The sequence below is a fragment of the Magnolia sinica genome, chromosome 6 (genome assembly GCF_029962835.1).
Source record: "Magnolia sinica isolate HGM2019 chromosome 6, MsV1, whole genome shotgun sequence".
NCBI lineage: Eukaryota > Viridiplantae > Streptophyta > Magnoliopsida > Magnoliales > Magnoliaceae > Magnolia > Magnolia sinica.
In genome coordinates this window covers 95535254-95557565 of record NC_080578.1, presented here as the reverse complement: position 1 = coordinate 95557565, position 22312 = coordinate 95535254, and the positions used below count along the sequence as shown (strand labels likewise).

General features: G+C 40.3%; 1 protein-coding gene across 1 annotated transcript; it reads right to left on the bottom strand.

The window, feature by feature from the left end:
- Positions 1-20626: 20626 nt before the first annotated feature.
- On the bottom strand, positions 20627-21751 carry LOC131250148 (uncharacterized). The gene is made up of 2 exons (XM_058250767.1): positions 21064-21751; positions 20627-20969 (listed from the first exon to the last, which is right to left on the bottom strand). The coding sequence occupies exons 1-2, from the start codon at positions 21661-21663 to the stop codon at positions 20952-20954; spliced, it is 618 nt and encodes a 205-aa protein (XP_058106750.1). The 5' UTR covers positions 21664-21751; the 3' UTR covers positions 20627-20951.
- Positions 21752-22312: the final 561 nt, after the last annotated feature.

Below are 22312 nucleotides of genomic sequence, written 5' to 3'. Positions count from 1 at the left end.
ACACGTGCCAGATTCTAATTTTGGCATTGGTGGGGCGCATCTGGCAAGTGCTAGATTACACTTCTGGGTGTCCACTGGGTCCGTGGTCCGCGATGGTCCCCAAGCCCAGTGAGATCTATGCTCCCCTTAATTTTTATAATTTTCTGACCTTCCCATGTCGCGGTATAGCCCGCACGGGCTGCTGCCAAGTGTAAATGGTCATTTGGCTTGACGGCCCGCACTTGGCCTAATCACAACCCGACTGGTCTACTCTAATGGGCTAATCCTAACTTAATTTAATTATGGCACCAAACCATAAGTAGTTTAAACGAACGGTCCTGCGGCAAATCCTACGAGGATGCCTCAGTACACTGTTCTGGTTGGACGGGACGTTACATAAATAACCGGACTTATGCGGTTCTTCACTGGTACACCCTGTGTAAACTGACATTGAGTGCTAATGGTCATTAAGTAATATTTAGGTTAATTAAATAAAATAAAAATAAAAATTGATGGATTTTTGAAAATCCAAAACAGTGAAAATCAAGGATGTTACAATGGATGATGGACATCAAAGGTGGACCCATGTGATGGACGATTGACATCAACAGTGAGCGCACATGATGAACGACCCATATTGAAGTTGGGGCTCCACATAATGAATGGTCCACATCAAGGTGGCACACATAATGGATGGCTCACATTAAAGTGTGGGCTCTCGTGATGAATTGTCCACATAGTGGACCTCACCTAATGGCAGTCCACATCCAAGGTCTCACATGATGGACTGCCCATATCTAAAGTGGCCCAACGTGATGGATGATTCACGTATAAAGTAGGGGTGGATAGTGGACATCAAAAGTGGGCCTCACATGATAGATAACCGACTTCAAAGGTGGGACCAATAGGATGAACATATCAAATGTGGATTCCACATCATAAGTAGTGGACATTGGTGGGGCCCATATGATGGATGACACTCAACAAGGTGAGCCCCGTATAATGGACTGTAACACCCTGAAAACCGAGGGTCGCGCAACCGCTCAACTCCCGAGTTCCCGAGAGTCACTATTAACAAATTTTCATTAATATGCATTTAATCTGTTTAAGTTGCGTAGCCTGAAATTCTCTGAACATGAAACATGAACACGCGAGTCTGCTGAAATGAAAGAGGTCTGATATATATATATATACACACACACACACACACAAGTCCAAAATATAAATGGGTCGCACAAGGCGTTATCCAACCAAAACAACAAAAGAATATGATGTCCAAAAGAATGAGGCTGAGCCCATTGTCCAGCCATCCAATCCCGCCCCTCAAGCAGGAGGCGAACCCTCCATCAGCTGGAAGTATGATAGCTCGTCCTCCTCATCCAGACACGCCTCTTCAGGCTCCTCCAATCCCGAGTCACTTGCATCTACGAAAGGGTCTGGTTGGTGTTTTAGAACACCGTCCCAGAATGGGAGTGAGTGATCAACTCAGTGGGTGCTATTAATCTCAAGTTATCACAGGCAACAATTTTAATATGATTTTAATGAAAAGCAGACAAACACGTAAGTCTATGTAATCTTCTTAATGAGCATGTATGCAGCATGAAATGATGCATGCCCTCACCACAACGCTCCCTCGTGCGACAACATCTAACGATCGCCAATGCCAACACTCCCTCAGTGCGACCTCGACTACTGAGTCGCAACCTAACTAGTGCGATGAAATGCGTTCATGTTAGCCGAGTTATTAGTTAGGTCCATTCATCCAGCAGATTGAGGATTCTGGTACACCCCACGTATCAACGCCCTAAACTGGTTGCGAGGCCAAGACCCCCCAATGTGTGAGGCCGGGGCCCCGCGGTCCGTGATCCCGTCGGGTTCCTCATCCCCAACTTCAAGCACATGAGGAGTGTCATGAGGAAGGGATCGCTCGCGGTCACTACGGGGAGGCGCGGTATCCCAGCGTAGGCCGACAGCTCGGACACAGTATCCCATTCCACCATGCCCGGTTCACGAGTCTGTGGACCAATTTCAAATGGGTTATTAATAAGCTACAACGGTTGTAGGGTGTCCCAGGTTCTATACAAGTGTGAGCAAACAGGGTTAACATTCAAGGTTGGTCAGATAATAGGCTAGACCGCACGAGCCCAGGCTAGTGCATGGCGGAACGACATCAGGTGCAAGCAACCCATGTAGTCTAACTACAGTCGCCCACATGCACTCGCCCAAATCCATGGGATTAGCCTCAAGGCGGTCCTACCAACGAGATCGCCTTAACTCTCCTTATTTTCTTGACCAACCCTAGGGTTTGGATGGTAGTCCACAACATGTCAACAGATAGGGATATCAACTAGCAAAATTATCATCATATTCTCATACCTCAATCATATAATCCAGATTCATCTAATAAGCAAGCTAACGCAATTTATGAGTAATGGTGCATGTGTGTTGGGTGTGTTGGTGAGGAAGTTGCTCACTTCCTATAACTCATGGAAACAAATTACACATGAAGTAAATAAGGCATCTTCACATGAGCAATCATATGAGCAATCCAATATGTCATCATCAAATTTGCACCAAGTCATGTAAGAAGCAAGAACAACGTTATGTGGGGAAATCAAATAAACATACAATTCCAAACCACTCTAAATAAATATAAATTCCTAGGTTTTCTCTATATTCTCTAAAGGTATCAAGGATGCAGTCAAAATCATTAGACTCATATTGAAATTGGTGCCAGGCCACCTAGGAGTAATAGTCCGCACCTATGGCTCGTTGGAGGTTCGGAAAACGCCCTAGGAAAGAGGGCTTTCGGGTCAATCGGCCGGAATCCCTAAACCAAGCTCTTGCACGTTAGAATTCCAAACCAAACCCACCTTCCTACATAGATTTCAAGAAGAATAGATGAGAACCTTACCTAGGCAACCCACGGTCGGTCATTGAAGTTAAGGAGAGGAGTTTTCTCCTTGCAAGAGAGGTAGGGAGTCGGAAGGGTTAACTCTCTTGGGGCCCCACTTGATTTAGGGTCCACCTTGAATCTACCTCCTTCTCTCTTTCTCCTCTTTACTCTCCTTCACTCTCCTTCTCTCTTAGTGGTTGTAGCAAATGAGAGAGAGTTATGAGAGTTAGGGTTCATTCCCTAGACTTGGGCCCTATGGCCTTGAGTTCTCTCAAATTTCCAAAATAGACAACTATGACTCATTTTTGAGTTGGAATGGCCCTAACACTCCTTTGGCCACCAAATTCGGTGGGCAGGTGCCCTATGGCCTGATTAGGGCCCATGCAAAATTTGGGAACAAACGGATGGACGATTGTGGGGTTTGAGTCAATGGTTCTGATCTTTAAACGGCCCTGTGTGGTCCATTCTGGTGATTGGAGTAATTTTGGTGGTCCTCTGACTATGAAATTTCTAGGATAGATGCTTCAAGGCCCGATGAAGGGCCATGCAAAATTTGGGGACGATCGGACCTGGGGTTTGGTCGTACGGGTCCGATTTGTGATTAACGGTCACCGTCCCACGATCGGGTCCCAGAGTTGGTGGACGGGTGTAGGAAAATCCATTGGACCTCCACCGTAAATATGGAAGAGATCCGATTGTTGGACAGCCTGGTATCTCGGTTTCATTTGCAAGCGCCAGATTTTGGTCCTGGCATGGGTGGGGTGCATTTAGTCAGTGCCAGATCCCACTTCTGGGTGTCCGCTGGGTCTGCGGTCCGCGATGGTCCACAAGCCCAGTGAGCTCTATGGTTCCCTAATTTTTTAGATTTTTCTTACCTTCCGGCGTCGCGATATAGCCCGTACGGGCTGTTGCTCAGTGTAAATGGTCATCAGCTTGGCGGCGGTCTTACCATGGCCTGTCTGGTTTATTCAAATGGGTTAATCGTAGGTTAATTAGCTTTTGGTACCATTGCCACGTATGTTTTAAACGTTCGGTCTTACGGAAAATTCTACGTGGATACCCTAGGACACTGTACCGATTGGACGGGTTGTTACATGGACGATTCATATCAAAGGTCAATTAAAACAAATATTTGAATTACTCTTATAATGGAGTTGTTGTAATCTTAAAAAATGGCATCAATTACCTCTTTAAAAAGTTTTTATTTGAACATGTTATCAAACATGATTATTTCAAATTTTTATAGTTTTGAAAACATGATTTACTAAAGGAGTTTATTTATAACAAAAAGAGCTTATTAGTATAGTTTTTATTCAAAAAGCTCTCATTATACTAGAGTATAGATGTCACTTGTAATTTCAACGAGCGTGAATTGGGTCCTACCCCTACTAAGACCTAGCATAGGGGCTCACGGGAGCCCCATAGTGATTTATATGTTTTATACATGTTGTCCATATATTTTAACAAATCATTTTAAGGCATGCACCCAAAAAGGAGGTACATAGAAGGCTTAAGTGGACCACACCACATGAATCAGTGGAGATTTAAATCTTACTATTGAAAACATTTTGGGCTAGAGAAGTTTTGGATCAAGTTGATATTTGTGCTTTCCCTTCAAACATGTCTTTGTGACCTTATGAAGAGATTGGATGACAAATAAAGATCATCACTCGATACTAGGAAGTTTTTAATAATGAGAGTTCAATCCCCGTTGCTTCATGTGGTGTGGTCCACTTAAGGCTTTGATCCGCTTCCTTTTTAGGCTCATGCCTAAAATGATCTGTAAAGATATACAGGTGGCATGAATAAAATATATATATATCATGGTGAGCCCCACATTGACCCTGAAATGCCCGGCCGTATCTATCTAGGTCGAACGTAGTACCCAAACCGCGCATTGCCAAAACCTGGTACCTTTCGTCTCTCAACCAATGAATGGTCAACCTCAGCTCGGGACGTGGATTGTCTGCTACTCCAAAATAAACTAAGTGGTGCCCACAGTGGTGTTTGTGAGAAATACACCAGGTCCATCCGTCGTAACCAACCATTTTCCTAGTAGCAGCTTTTTTTTCTTTTTTTTTCAGCTCCAACTAATAATAGCTAAGGACGAAGATTGGAGATGCGGATCACCTGCTACCTCCACCGGGACCTAGCACCAGAGGGACGGTCCTGTCAGGGCTTTGTAGGACTACCATAATGTATTTATTTTATCCATGTTGTCCACCCATTTTAAAATATTAAAAATATTATTTTAAGGCATGATCCTAAAAAGGAAGTACATCAAAGCCTCAAGTGGACCACACCAAAGGAAGCAATGACGATTGAACATCTACCGTTGAAAACTTCTTAAGGCCCAAAATTTTTGAACGAATCTAATATTCATGTTTTCCCTTCGTGGGTTTATGTGTCCAAATGCTCACTTACACACCGGTTCATATGAAACTGGTGTAAACTTTTTTGAGAACCATCATATATGATATGACTCCAAAATCTAAACAGTTCATGTGAAGCAGCACCTATTGAAACACCTTAGCCCAATTTTTAATTTGATCCGAAATTCTGGTGACCCATGAAAATGAAAACAGTTTCCTTCCTTGATTTGTGTTTTTTGCTATCGCCCATCAGAATTTTGGATCAGGTGAAATTTTATCCCTTGGGGTTTCATGGGACTTCGCGTTACATGGAACATTCAAATTAGATGCCCATAACACATGTACAAAGGTATGCACATGCATAAGTACATAGGTGAGCATGGCTCATTTATGTGATCTTATGAACAAGTTGGATGACAAATAAACATCAATGTTAGCCCTACAAGTTTTCAACAGTAGGAATTCGATCCCCATTATTTCTTGTGGTGTGGTCCACTTGAGCCTCTGTTCCGCTTTCACTTCATACACATACCCCAAATTGATCAATTATAATAGATGAACGGTGTGGATAAAACATAAACACTATGGTGAGCTCCACAGTCCTCGACAAGGTCATCATTTTCTAACCAAGTTCTGATGGGGGTAGTACCCAATCCACTTTTGTACCTCACTAGTTGGTGTGGAAACGTGGCCAGATGCCATTGGTGGGGCATATGCTGTCGAAGATGGGGGGCATAGCTAAGAGCCGTTTGGATAAGTCGCCAGAAAAAATCTAATTGATTGGAGGAAAACAAATCAACGGTTTAAAAAAGTCAGTAGAAAAATGTCCATTGACTGGGGATGCAGAATCAATTGATTTACGTGACATGATATGGACGGTTCAGATCAAAGCACATATACTGAACTTGAACATTAGTGTCTAAATAGTGACGTGGATTGCGTGCAAAAGGGGCTAGATGCACTTATTCAAGGAAGCAGACTCAGGTTTGGATGCACTCGTTTACAAGTTAGGTCATGATGATTTGGAGTCAATGAAAAAAATGACATTACTCTACATCATAGGTTCTGCAAGTATTAAAAATTAAAATTTTTGTAATATAAAATATATATTTTTAATTTGTATAATAATTTAATTTTATATATGATGCTTTTTCATTAGGCAAAAAAAAAAATAAATAAATCTAAATAATGAGTGCATGGAAAAGTATTATTATTATAATAGCGACGGAACATGGATTACATGGTGACCCAACACCACCTGGGCCTACCGTAAAATTCAAGTATTTGGGGACCACCAAGAAAAGGCGAAATTTTGTATATTATAATCATTACTATATGGTGCCAGGGCTTTTTTAGGAATTTTTTGCAATGGAAAGCTAGGTAGGGCGTATTGTGATGTTTGTGAGAAATTTACTAAATTTATCTGTTTTGCCATATTATTCTTGAACATGGTCCAAAAAATAAGATAGATTCATAAATCAAATGGGTCTTAAGAAGGTTTTAGCGATAGGTGTCATTGGGTGTCATTGTCTCCACTCTTTCTGTGGTGTGGTAGACTTAAGGTTTGGATGTGCCTCATTTTTCAAGGGATGATCTTCCAAAATGAATAGACGGCGTGGATATTTAACACATACCATCATGTCTAGGATATATGTTTCCTGGTAACCCACCATGGTGCTTATGAGAAATCTATGCGCCAATTCATTTCATCAGCACATGTTAGGACGTTAGTTCAAAAACAAGGTGGATTCAGAACTTTAACTAAATGATGTAGAGCAGGTCGTGGACAATTTCATGGCTAAGATGGATTTTTTAAAAAAAATATGGCTACGGAAGTTATTCGAATTGTTAGACTTTAAATCAGACGTATCTCGCAATCCTGGAATAAATTATCAGACGTAAAATATATGATTTTAGGGTAACCTTTATGTGGCATATGTGGCAGGCAATCCCATCTCTACATCTTTTGCCAGATCATCTAAAATATGTCTAACCTAAAAGCCTATACGGTAAATATTAAGTTGGGGCAATTATAATGCTTGTGAGAAATTCACCTTATCCATTCATTTTTCCGGCTCATACAGGGATGACAAAAAATTCATTTTTCTAGCTTATGAAAAGATGACAAAAAAATGAGAAAAGAAAAAAGGAAAATGCATGCCGTTGGAACCATTCTAAGGTCCACCTTGACGTTTAGGTGCCATCTAAACCGTTCATAATGTAATTTTTATTGGGATGAACTAAAAACACTCAAAAAAATAAAAAAAATAAAATTGTTTGGTACAAACCTTCTAGTCCCAAAATTGTTTCAATGGTGGGTGTTTAATCCCTAGTGTCCTAACATGAGCCAGTGCAACGGATGGATAAGTTGAATTTCTCACAAACATCGTGATGGCTCCACATAGCTTCCAAACACATGAGCTTCTAAAGTTGGGTATCGTAGCAATCCACATCCGTCTCACCTGATTGAAGCAGATTGCTTGCGTGGTGTGCCATATATGGTTTATCAACCGGCTGGGCTTGAGTAGGTCTCGGCGTAGATTTTAAACTGTTTCGAGCAGGGTTTTCAGGCCCAAGATCAGCCCATTGACACCACCCCCACTGGCCTGATGTGTTGAGGACACCAAGTTCTGTCGGCCCCCCATAATATACATATCATATCACATTGTCCATCTATTTTGTCAGATCATTTTAGGGCATAAGCTAAAAGTAAGTTAGAACCAGAGTTCAAGTGGACTACACCACAAAAAGTAGTGAGACAAGCTATAAAGTTTTTTCATCAATTTGATATTTTTGTTTTACCTGCATTCAGGTCTGTGACCTTATAAATAGATTGGATGGCAAATAAATATCACAATGGCCCCAAAAATGTTTCAAGAGTTGGCACCAGGCTTATTACCTTCTGCTGTGTATCTCACTTAGAGCTTTGCAATTACCTCATTTTTTTGGCTCATGCCCTAAAATAATCTCACAGAATTATCGGTGGGGAAATAACACACAACTTAGTATGCTAACATAAAACGGTGACGTCAACACACCATGGAAGTCGGTGGTGTGTGGCACACCAGGCAATCTACTTCCATCAATAATTATATCTCCGACGTACGCCAGCTTGGAATGTTGACTACCATTTAGTCGGTGGTGTGCTGTGTATAAAGGTGCGTGTGCCAGTTTGTAAATGTGCGTGTTGTAAAAAGAGAACTTGGGCTGGACGATTCCTTGTCCTGGTGGAACACAGATTAGGTTGTGTTTCCAGCACCCCAGCTGTGGTTTGGTGATGTATTGGGCACATTGGTGCCACTGCGATGTATGTGTTCTATACATATACAGCTTCGCACGTTTTGTTTTATATTGTTTTAGAATATAATCTAAAAAATAAAGCAGATCTAAAGCTCAAGTGGACCACACTAAAAGATACAGTAGAGTAATAACACCCACCATTGATTTCTTTCTAAGCCCCATCGTAATGTTTATTTTCCATCCAACCTGTTCATAAAGTCAGACGGTCGTGAATTAAGGGGAAAACACATATTAAAACTTAATACAAAACTTTTCTAAAATAAAGCAGATCTAAAGCTCAAGTGGACCACACTAAAAGATACAGTAGAGTAATAACACCCACCATTGATTTCTTTCTAAGCCCCATCGTAATGTTTATTTTCCATCCAACCTGTTCATAAAGTCAGACGGTCGTGAATTAAGGGGAAAACACATATTAAAACTTAATACAAAACTTTTCTGACCTCTAAATTTTTTTTAATGATAGGTATTATATCACCACCTTTTCTTTTAGTGTGATCCACATGAGCATCAGAAATACTTATTTTTTTAGAATTTATGCTCTAAAATGAGTTAGTAAAACGGATGGACGGTGTGGATATAAAATACATACATATATGGGCCCCACAGTGCCAAACACATCAGAACACCACCTAATTCACGTCTATCATGGTCAACCCAGCTCATTTGAAGCTCTGCAATTGTGGCTCTCGCAAGACTGGTGAATTATCAAATCTAACCCCGTATATTTAGAGCTGTACATGAGTCAAGTTAGCTTTGTCAACTCACTCAACTTGGTTTGGAAAAGCTTGACTTGTCTTGGCTCCAAAGTGGATTCAAACTGAATCGAGTTGGTTTTGGAGCTTGAAAAGATTTTGAACTGAGTTCAAGATTTCCCGAACTCAACTCAGCTTGGATCAAACCCTGACTTGAAACAACTCAGAGCAAATTGGCTCGGTGACTCGGTTATTTGATCTTGATGTTGCTCGCCGAGTGTTTAATGAAATGCTTTAACGAAGTGTTGTTTCTTAGATTGCCCCCATATAAGGGTATTCTCAAAAATGGGTATTCAAATGAGGATTGAAGAAATAAATCTCTTTTAAAAAAAAACCCTTTACATTGTATGATTGTCATCATATCTTGATCTTGATGGTGCTCGCTAAGTGTTGGATGAAATGCTTGCAAAGTGCCCTTACAGATGTTTGAGAAAATGTTGCATAAGCTCAAACTTGACTCGAGCAGACTAGAGCTACTGACCTAACCGAGCTGAGCCGAGCTGGCCAATCAAGCTCAAGAACTAAGCCGAGTTGAGTTTAAGTTGGGGTTGGCTGTTGGTTGAGTGGAGCCGTGCCAAGCTCAACTCGGTTCAACTCATGTACAACTCTATATATATTGCAATCAATGCATACCGACGAGACTAAGAAGCAAAGTATCGAACAGTAAAAATGTAATTGCATATCTCACACAAAAGTGGATTAGGTGCAGCCCCAGCCACACCTAAGACAATGTGGGCCTTATCGTGGGGGCCCACCTTGATGCGTTTATTTTACATCTACATTGTCCATCCGCCTTCCATATCATTTTAGTGAATTATTCTAAAAATAGAGTAGATCCAAGTCTCAGGTGGACCATACCATAGGAAACCATGAAGATTAAATGCCTTATCATTAAAAACTTCCTAAGGCCAACAGTAATGTTTTGATAATGTTTATTTGCCATCTTACTTATTGATAAGGTCACTCAAACCTGAATGAAGGGTTAAAAAAACAAAAAACAAAAAATATTAGCTTGATGCAAAGTTTTTCTAGCCCCTGAAAAGATTTTAATAGTTAATCAGTACATTATTATGGATGGTTCATCGTAAATTTGGATCTATTTCATTTTTGGGATCATTATCTAAAATGACTAGAAAAAATAAATGAAAGGTGTGGATATAGAGTATATAAATTAAGATGACCTGTCGTTGTGCACACTTCAATATGAAAATCAGATGTGTACTAAGTTAGGCTCTTATCTGCCCTCTCATCAAATCAAGTAGACTCTGTTGGGCTCATGAGCCAACCATGAATGCATGTAGTTTAACCACGCCATCCATCCATTTTTCTAGATCATTTCAGGGTTGAGCCCAAACTTAAGCATATCCAAAGCTCAAGTGGACCATATCACAGGAAATAGTGGGAGTATTGATTTCCACAGTTGAAACCTTTCTAAGGCTCACATCATAAGATCATACAAACATAGCTGAAGGGGAAACAAAAATAAAAACTTGATCTAAAACTTTTGTGGCCCGCAATAAATTTTCAATAGTAAACATTCAATTCAGATTGTTTCTTGTGGTGTGGTCCACTTGAGTTTTGAATATGCTTCATTTTTTTTTTGTGCTCAAGTCATATAATTATCTAGTAAAATGGATGGACAGAGTAGATAAAATACATGAATGATAGTGGATCCCACTGAGTTTACTCAGTACGCTTAGGGCTTGTTTGGTCAGTGGAATTAAATGGTATTGAATTGTATTATATGAAATTAACATCGTTATTGTACAATGATTGCATGTATGGAAATACCATGGTATTTTAGCTATCCAATTCCATGTTTGGGATAAAATTCTCACTAAGGGAAAAACACTAGATTAAGCAAAATCATGTTTGGTGGATTATGGAATTGTAATCAACGAATTAAATTCGCAATGGATGTCATTCACTTGTACACACACATAAGCAGAATGTCACATGTAAATGACATATATGGATGAACAATGTAGATAAACACATGCATTAATGTGGGGGCCACATGTGTAGTGGATTTTGAAATCCACGGAAATCCCACATGGGACCAAATACAATTCCGTGGAACCAAATGTAATTCCATCCCACCTAATCCTAACCTTTTCCATCATCCCCGAATGCTGGATGGAATTTACACGAGACCAAATGCAATTCTATCCCACATAATCCCATCTAATACCCTGCACTTAACAGCCTACTGAGTTACTTAGTAAGCAATCCACTTCCTCCCTTCTGCCGCTCCATGATCACATTCTCCCAATGGATTACATGGCTCCCCGATCACATCCTCCCACTGGATTACATGAATCCGTACAAAAATTCCAGTCTTAAAATCCCCCATCCGTACAGAGAATGAAGAGGTGAATCGCAAAGGATGTGCGTGACTACCACTCGGGGCTCTATGTGAACATGCCCTTGATCAAAACTTCAGGTGGCCCACTCATCAAGCAGACCACATTTAGACACAGTCCATCTGTGATTTTCTAACGGTCTGTTTTTTTAATATCAGTTTTACTCATCTAGCAAGTGGAGTGGTGGGATTGGGGATGCGGATTCCATACCATCTTACTAGAACTTAGCTAGAGACAAACAATCCTGTTAGGGGCTCTAAAGTGCTCACCATAATGTATATGTTTCATCCATGGAGTTCATCCATTAGACATGAGCTTTAAAAAAAAAGTAGGCAGATCAAAGGCTCAAGCTTACCACACCATAGGAAGCAGTGGGGATTAAAAGCTTATCATTAAAATATTTTTGAGAACCACAAAAGTTTTGGATCAAGTTAATATTTATATTGTCGTATGCGTGACCTTTCAATAGTTTGGAGGGAAAATAAATATCAAGTAAGCATTAGGAAGTTTTCAACCATATGAGTTTAATCCCCATGATTCTTATGTTATGGTCTACTGAGTCTTTGTTTTACTTCCTCTTTAGGATCATGCCCTAAAATGATCTACAAAATTAGATGGACAACTTAAATAAAACATATACACCATAGTGGCTCCACTGAGCCGCTAATAGGAATGTCCATCTTTAGTTAGGTTGTGGTGGGAGTGGCACCCAATTCACATAGAGTACCTCGTCATTCACCTGGGTGGTGAGTAAATGTGGCAACATGTGGTTGGTGGGGCCATATGCCGTTGAAGATGGGCCCAACCTTTTTAAAGGTGCCAAATCTCACCATGTCATGTTAGCAAATGTCTCCTAATTGGCCTCATGAGGGATTTCACTTGGTACATTGTCATGATCATTCATTGAATATTTAAAACAAGGAGCCTTTGGATTGGTGGTCATAAAAAATTTAAATGCTAAGTGGAAAAGCAAATGAATGGTTTTATAATCAGCAGAAAGTATCCATTGACTAGAGAACTAGAATTAATTGATTTATGTGGTTTTCCAATTGAGATCCTTTTTAAAGTGAGGTACATGATATGAGTGATTCAGATTCAAGCACGTGGATTGCCCGTAGAAGGGACTTAGATGCACCTGTCTGGGGAGGAAGTAAATGAGATTTAGATGGCTTGTTTAATCATTTAGTCATGACGTGGTGCCAATGAAAAAATGACGTGACTTTGCATCAGAAATGGCAACCAACAAATAAATGTGCATGCCTTATATTGGTTGGGGGTACCTCTATTAATAGGAGAGGGAAGACAATGTTGAGAGGAGTCTTCCCTGATACGCTAGAGATGAATCCGTTCAGAGATTCGCCCAGGATCTTTGCAAGATTATCGCCGTTCGAGGTTCTCTCGATCTAATTTGATCTTCCGAAGATCTTAGGAGAGATCTTCGGCCCGTTGGAAAGATCTTCGGACTATTGGTGGGATAGGTCGTATATCGAGCTTTCCGTTGAATCGACAACTGCTTTGTTAGAGGCTGTTCCGAGCTAAAGCCGAGCTCTGGTCCAGCCATGATCTAACTCTGGCCAAGTTACGACCAAGCTATTGGTTGACCTATAGCTGAGCTATAGTCGACCTATAGTCGAGTTATGCTCAACCTATAAGTTATGTCAGCAATTAGCCATTTGAGTGGACTTACAGTTGCATCTCGTGTGAGTGTCCTTACAGTTGCACCGATCTTCTTAAAGATCAGCCTGTATTTGGAAGTAGATGTCCCTTAGGGCTCGGATCTCAAAGGGTCCGTGTTGTTTAATAGAGTTGGTGCATTCCATAAGTCAACCTAACGACTTAACTATTTTTTTATCCAATACCTACTATCCCACCAGGACTTAGCTAGAGAGTAACACTCATGCCGGGGGCTTTATAGGGCCCACCATAATGTATTTGTTTTATCCATGCGGTCCATCCATTTTGATGGATCATTTTTAGACTAAGCAAAAAGAAAAGTAGACAGATCAAAGGCTCAAGCAGACCACACTATAAGAAGCAGTGAGGGATTAAAAGCTCATCGTTGACAACTTTTTAAGAGCCATAAAAGTTTTGGATCAAGTTAATATTTATGTTTTCTCATTATTCACATCCACGTGACCTCATCAATAGCTTACAATATTTATGGTAAGCTCTAGGAAGTTTTCAACCATAGGAGTTCAATCCCCATTGATTCTTGTGCTGTGGTTCACTTGAGACTTTAATTTGCCTCCTCTTTAAGATCATGCCCTAAAATGATTTGCGACAATAAATAGATAACATAAATAAAACGTATGCACTATAATGGCCTCACTAAGCCGCTATTAGGATCGTCCATCTCTACTTAGGTTGTGGCTAGAGTGGCAGCCAATCCGCATGGAAGACCTCATTTAACCACGTAGGGAGTAATTGTAGCTTCCTTGCGATCTAACAGCATAGCACCCCACCAATCACCGTGTCTCTTCATCACCCAATACATGCACCAATCTCACCTATGTCACGTCAGCAAGTGTCTCCTGATTAGCCTCACGAGGAATTTCACTTGGTACATGATCACGAGCATTCCTTGAATATTTAAAACAACCAGCCGTTTTGGATTGGCGGCCATAAGAAAAATCTAAATGCTAGGTGGAAAAGTAAATGGATGGTTTTATAATCAGCACATTACAATGTTTGACGTGGATTACGTGCATAAGGGGCTTAGATGCACCTGTCTGAGGAAGTAAAATGAGGTTTAGATGGCATGTTTACTCGTTTAGTTATGATGTAGTGTCAATGAGAAAATGACATGACTCTGCATCACAAATGCCAACCACCATAAAAATTTAAAAAAAATTAATTCTTATAAAAATTAATACTTTTATTTTAAATGTGACTCTTTTTCATTGGCCGTTGTCTCAATATCCAATTTGTCTAAAATCATCATTATCATAATAGTGACCGAACACTGATTATATGGAGACCAACACCACTCTGCCCCACTACACAATTCAGGTCTTTCAGCACCCACGTTGAAAAAGCCAATTGGGTGTTGGAATCTTTATAGTCTGGGGCACATATAAGATCTGAGAGCCTTTCATGGAACTTCAGGAAGCGGATTGGCTGGAGCACCGACGCTCCTCGAGCTCCGAGTTGTACGAACAGTCGAAAGCACATTAAAGTTACAGGAACCCTACAGTGATGTATTTATAATCTCTACACCAATTCATCTATTTTTAGAGATCATTTTAGAACATTATTAGAAAAAATCATCATATTCAAAGAACATTTGAGCCACACCACAAATAGCAGTGGAGATAATACTTTTCACCATTAAACAATTCGTACGGCCCACCATAATGGTTATTTTCCATCAAATCTATTCATAAGATTACAAAGACATGAATGAAGAAGAAAAACAAATTTCATATTGATCCAAAACTTCTGTGACCCCAAAAAGGGTTTCAATGGTAGACGTTCAATCTCTCACTGCTTTTTGCATTGTGGTCCAATTGATAGTTAGATTTGTCTTATTTTTCGTCTCAAACCTTAATATGAGCTCGCCAAATGGATGAACGGTTTGGATATAACACATACCTCATAATAAGACCCACAAAACTTGCTAACATTAATACAGCAACTATATTGCTGGTGTGAGGCCAATCTGCTTACAAACTTCATACTATGAGTTGCAAGGTGAGCTACTCCGATACCTGTGAGAAATCCACTTTGTCCATCTATCTTACCTAACCTCCAAGGACATGGTAAAAAAGGAGGCAGATTTAGGGGGTGTTTGGTTTCATATTTGCAACTGGAAATAAAAGTATATAAATAATTATTATTTTCCATAGGAAATACACCATAGCTGCTTATACACGAAATAATTATTATTTTCCATAGGAAATACACCATAGCTGCTTATACACGATGAGCTTTGATTTTACTTGACACTAATATTAAAGAAAAAAATTCAAAATTTTGCAGGGCCCACCATTATATATGTGTTTGATCCAAGCCGTCCATTCATTGTAACGGCTCATTTTATGCCATTAACTGAAAATTGAGGTGAATCCAAAGTGCAAGTGTACCACAACACAAGAAACAGGGGGATTAAACACAAACCATTGAAAATTTCTTGTGAGCCATAGGAGTTTTGTATCCAGCTGATATTTGTGTTTTTCTTCATCCGTGTCTATGTGATCATATGAACAGGTTGGATCACAAATACAAATCAATGTGGGACCTGTAGATGGCTTCACATTTCAACAATGGATGTCAATATCTCCTTATTTGCTACAGTGTGGTCCAATTGAGCCTACAATCTACCTATTTTTTTGGCACAAGCACTAAAACGATTTAATGAAATAGATAGACGACGTGGATTGATCACATACATTATGGTGAGATCCAAAAATCTCACTTAATCATTCCAATCCTTTTTTTAAAAAAAATCGACACATAATTATTCTTTATATTTCATCTCTTCCAAACAATAAAAATATATTATAATTACCTATTTACTATCATTTACAATAGTAAATAGGAAAACAAACATGCCCTTAAAGCTCAAGTAAGTGTTGGAAAGCGCGGAAGGTGAGCCCTCAAGATCTGACGGTCTACACGATGTTTGGAACCTTTACAAAGCAGAAGAACGGTGCTCCAACGGCCCGCCTATCTACTACTGGAGCAGATGGAACTATTCACACCTCTGATCCTACAGTATATAGTGGTCCCGGATTACGATCTATGGATCAGATCGTCCCAAGGACAAGCTAAGATGGACAGACTCTCGTGCACAATGTTTCTCTCTCCGTATACTCTCAGTATTTTGTATATGTTATCTTTATGCGAGAGAGAGCGCGTGCCTTTTATAGGAAAGGAGGGGAGATTGGATGAGACCATATCATCCGGTCTTATCCCTATCTCCTATCATAAATCAAATTCAATTTTGAATTTGAAATATAACCGAAAAGGAGAAAGGCCGGAAGATGCCTAAACATGTGGGACCCACCCACTAGTGATTGCTCACCAGTGGGCCCCACCGGCCTACGTCCAACATCTCCCACTCAATCATATTGTGGGATAGGCACATAAATTTGTCCATTTAACTCGGCTAATAACAATCAAAGATCAAACATCGCGATCAAAAGAATCAGAGGCGTGGGACCAGCTGGATCACCAAATCTTCTCACAGGTGCTTAAGTACTAAGTGACCACCTGACTAGTACTCAATAACCCAAGCTTTGCAATGCCTGTCCTAGTCCGCATGACCACACCGGATGGAGTTAACTCCCGACCTGGAGTACTCGGCCAACATACGCACTTATCCAACTTATCGAGTTATTACGAAAACTTGATTTTTCACAAACTTCGAATAAAATCAATTCCAAGCAATACTTATATATATATATATGCTTTTTAAGAAAAATACTGTTTGCAAAAGTCTAATAAAAACAACTCGATACTGCCGGCGGATAAGTCTTCAAGTGCGTATTTATAGTTCTAGAAACTTGGTGTAGCTGTCACGGGATCTTCCCCACGCAGATGTATAATTTGGAATTAATCAAGCTGCTTTCCTAGCGTAACTGAGTCTGGCCAATCAAGGACCTTTCGTCATCGTACACTAAAGTAGCAACACTCAATCTCATCCTCATATACACAAGAGGAGGGTAGCTAAGGACACAAAGAGTCACCTACGAGACTGGCCACTCGCACGTTGCAATGATTAGATCGAATCAAAGCAATCTGTAGGTAATAGGTCCCAAGCACGTGGCTACAATCCACGTCGTAAAGTAGACAATACTAGGTGAATGTCGGGTCTACAATACGCAGGTCATTCTACATAAGGTACGACTCATCTCATAACCTCATAACCTGGCTTTAATTTCAGGCCATAACATTGATCGCATGTAACGGAATGGTGCGATTATGTTATTCGACTTTATCAGTCTCATCTTCAATCTTTATAAGATTGTAGGCGGATACGACTCACTCATATCCTCATCCTTTATTATTCACAATAAAGGGAAGTTCATACCTCAATGTATAAACATAGCCCTAAATGTACCTCTCTTGTACATTCAAGGTTGGTCAACCCGTGCGAGTGGGTGACCGGCCTGCCGACAAAAATAGAAATCCTTCATGATTTCAAGGTAAATGCTGATGATCTTCATATCTAGTAATATTAGTGTTCAATACTGAATAAAAAAGAATATATTATTCATTAATGAAAGATTAAAGGTACTACAAAACAAGTACATCAGTCAAGCTTTCCTCAATCCCATCTGCCTGACGTGAACCTGAAATAGATCTCTAGCTATAGGTTTCGTCATGGGATCAGCCATCATCTCCTTAGTAGGAATGTAGCTGAGAGTGACCTTCTTATCTCTCACTTGATCACGGACGTAATGATACTTGATCTCAATGTGCTTAGATTTCTGGTGGTGTTTTGGGTCCTTAGCCAAGTCAATGGCAGAACTATTGTCTATCTTCGATATAGCCGATCGAACACTCGGTACAATACCCAGACTCATTAGAAATCTGCGAACCCATACACACTCCTGAACTGCAGCACAACATGCAATGTACTCGGCCTCCATAGATGAAAGAGCTGTGGATGTCTGTTTCTTACTCGACCATGAGATAGCTCCTCCTCCGAGTAAGAATACGTATCCTGAAGTAGACTTTCCCTCGTCGGCATCATTACCCCAAGCAGCATCTGAATATCCTTTAAGCTCGAGGCTAGTGCCTTCATAACACAACAGTAGGTCTTTTGTTCCTCTGAGATAGCGGAATATACGTTTGACGGCTTGCCAATGAGACTGTCCCGGGTTACTCTGATAACGGCTGACTATGCCAACTGCATAGCTAATATCCGGTCTGGTGCAAAGCATAGCATACATTAAGCTCCCTACTGCACTTGCATAAGGTATTGAGGACATAGCTAATTTCTCAGCTTCAGTCTGGGGACACGATTTCCTGTCTAGCTTGGTAGCTTTATCCATAGGGGTTTCAACAGCTTTTGAATTTTCCATCCTGAACCGCTCTAAGATCTTTTGTATATAGGTTGCTTGAGACAAGCCTAAAAATTTCTTAGAGCGATCCCTGATGATTTTTACCCCAAGAATAAAGTTGGCTTCACCGAGGTCTTTCATCTCAAAGTTCGAGAATAGCCAATCTTTAGTCAATATTAACAATTGCATGTCATTACCAGCTAACAGGATATCGTCTACATATAGAGATAATATCAGAAAAGATCTTCCAGACCGTTTTATATATACACAATGATCTTCTTCACTCATCGTGAATCCAAAAGTGGTGATGGCCAAGTGGAACCTCATGTACCACTGTCTTGAAGATTGCTTCAGCCCATAGATAGATTTTAACAACTTGCAGACTTTCTTCGGATGCTTTTTGTCCACATAACCCATGGGTTATTGCATGTATATCTCTTCTTCCAAGTCACCATTTAAGAATGCGGTCTTTACATCCATCTGATATAACTCTAAGTCTAAACTTGCGACAATGGACAAGATCATGCGGATTGAGGAGAACTTTGCAACAGGTGAAAAGGTCTCCTCGTAATCAATGCCTTCTTGCTGTGTAAAACCTTTAGCAACTAATCGTGCTTTATACTTGTCCACTGTACCATCTGCCTTTCTTTTGATCTTAAGTACCCATTTGTTACCTATCGCTTTGCGATTGGAAGTCAGATCAACAAGTTCCCAGACTTTATTCTTCTCCATGGAGGCGATCTCTTCGTCCATAGCATTTACCCAATCGGCCGAGTTAGAAGATAATAATGCATCTTGATATGAATCAGGTTCATCATCATCAACTGCAACGCAAGAGAATGTTTGCCCCTCAATATCGAAGTATCTTCGGGGAATCAATCCTCTTTCGCTTCGACGTAACTCAGGAGCCTGCTGAGATGTCCTCCCACTGTCCTGGTGAACTATAGGAGCATCTTCATCTTGAGGAGCAGAACTCCCACTCTCCTGAGATACATCGGGCATTTCAAAAAATTCTATTGGAACCTTTTGCTTCATTCGGCTTGGGTATCTATCTTCAACGAAGGTCACGTCTCGGGACTCTATCTCAATCCATCGTCCATGGTCCTCATAAACTAGAACGTATCCCTTTGAATGCATAGGGTACCTAATGAACACGCATTCAATGGTTTTACTATCAAGTTTACCTCTATGTTGAGTAGGTAGCAAAACATATCCCAAAGATCCCCAAGGGCGTAGGTGGGCAAAAGAAGGAGGCCTCCTAGACCACATCTCATATGGAGTCTTAGGAATGGTTTTGGATGGGACTCTATTAAGGACGTAGACGGCTGTTAACAGTGCGTCTCCCCAAAATGTGGTAGAGAGATTAGCTTGTGCCATCATCGATCTAACCATGTCCAATAGTGTCCTATTCCTTCTTTCTGCAACACCGTTTTGTTGTGGAGTGTATGCCATTGTGTACTGCCGAACAATTCCAACATTTTCACAATATGATTTAAACGTTTCAGATGTATACTCGCCACCTCTATCTGATCGAAGGGTTTTAATCTTTTTCTCAAGCTGATTTTCCACCTCAGCTTTATATTTAAGAAAACAATCAAAAGCCTCAGATTTGTGTGAGATGAGATACACATATCCATAGCGCGAGTAATCGTCAATGAAAGTGACAAAGTATTGACATCCGTTTCTGGCATGTACATTAAATGGTCCACAGATATCTGAATGGATTATCTCAAGTGTGCCCGTAGACCTAGCCGCTTTGGGAAATGGTTTCTTCGATGTCTTCCCGGACACACAATGTTCACAAAATGGCAAATCAACTTTGGATAAGGAATCTAACAGACCAGAACGTACTAGTCTTGTTATACGATCCTTTCCAATGTGACCTAATCTCGCGTGCCATTTTTGAGATTCAGATACTACATTTTTATTCGACATAGTAGATAAAGCAATATGGGCATTATCACAATCTACGTCTAGAATAAATAAATCTGAAATTAAATATCCCCATGCAAAGATGAGGTTATTTTGTCTCAAAGAAACTCTAGTCCCAGAAAATCGAATATCAAAACCATCAAATAATAACCTAGAAACAGAAATTAAATTCCGACGCATCCTCGATGCAAAAAGAGTATCACGAAGGATTATTGTTTGCCCTATGCGCGTACGGAGATGGAGAACGCCAATCCCTAGTACGTCTTCAACAGCGTTATTGCCCATGTACAGCTTGTAACTTCCTTTGGCTACAGGCTGGAATTCCTCGAGTCCTCGACGACTCTGTGTCACGTGCTTTGTTGCGCCTGAATCCAAAATCCACTCGTTAGATATAGTATCAACGGAAAGGATTTCAAAACAAACGCCTACATACAAAGTATCTTGTGACTGAGAAATTACCGTCTTTTTGTGGGCACACTGCCGAGCATAATGGCCGGAATTTCCACAGACAAAGCAGATTACATTTGTCTTTTTCTGCTTCTTCTTTCCATTCCCCTTCTTGAGATTTGGAGCAGGTGTTGTGGTCTTCTGTTCTTGATTATTCTTCTTCGCCTTCTTGCGAGCTTTGGACCGTTTATTGTTAGCTTTTCGCTTATGGGTCTCTGTTACAAAGGCCTTGGTCGAACCTGGCTGAATAGCATTTATTTCAATCTCACGTACCAAGTGGCCACAAAAGTCTCTGAACGTTGTGATAGAATCAGTATGGTTCAGAATTCTTTTGATTTGGGCCCAAGATTCAGGCAAGGAACGGTGCATGGCTATAATCTTCTGATTTTCAGTCAATTTGCACCCAACATTCCTAAGGGCACCTATCATTTGCTCCATCTTACGAATATGATCTTTGATGGGACAGCCGACAGGCATCCTATACTCCTGGAATTCCAATTCCATTGCCCTAACTCTCGCATCTGACTTCTGCGCATAGGCATCTGTCAGTGCTTCCCAGATTCCCTTAGCGGTTTCATGCACTTCATACGTAGGTATGAGTTCTTTGTGCATAGTGCTAAGAAAGACATTACGGGCTGAACGATTTTATTTTCGCCACTTATTATAGCGAGTCATCGCAACCCTATGTTCTTGTAAATTTCTGTTTTCAGCCAGGATGGGTTCCTCTTGAACTACATCGAGTGAGTGAGATATGTCGTCCTCGTCCAGAAGGCATCGCACTACTCGGGACCAGTCTTCGTAGTTGTTGCCGTCGAAGTGTTGTCCTTTTAGTTGTTCAGCGATTAACGCTTTGGTGGCCATCTCTACATTGCATGAGTATCACTACTTAGCTATGATCTAAGGTATTGACACTAATCATCAGCATTTCTACGTGTTATATAAAATTTCAAAGTATAAAAGCAGTTAACACATCTTAATGAGATCTGAAAGTCCACATACCCGAATGGGCGGTGTAGAACAATCAAGTTCTCTAATTAAGATGAGATTTAATGCTTTTATAAAAATAAATTTATATAACGAGCAACCTTCCATTACATGGTTGCATGCATCATTTGGTGTAGGAGAATAAACTCCCACTCAGGTTATGCACAACCTTTATTTAAATATAGGGAGTACCTAAGTACTAAATTTTTCTATATCCAATGAAAACAAAATAAATAAATATGGGGCTTAGATCTAAACACATCAAGCCAAATATTTT

Excerpts from the sequence above, each read along its gene's own strand:
- LOC131250148 (XM_058250767.1), bottom strand. The coding sequence starts at position 21,663 with ATGCACAAAGAACTCATACCTACGTATGAAGTGCATGAAACCGCTAAG.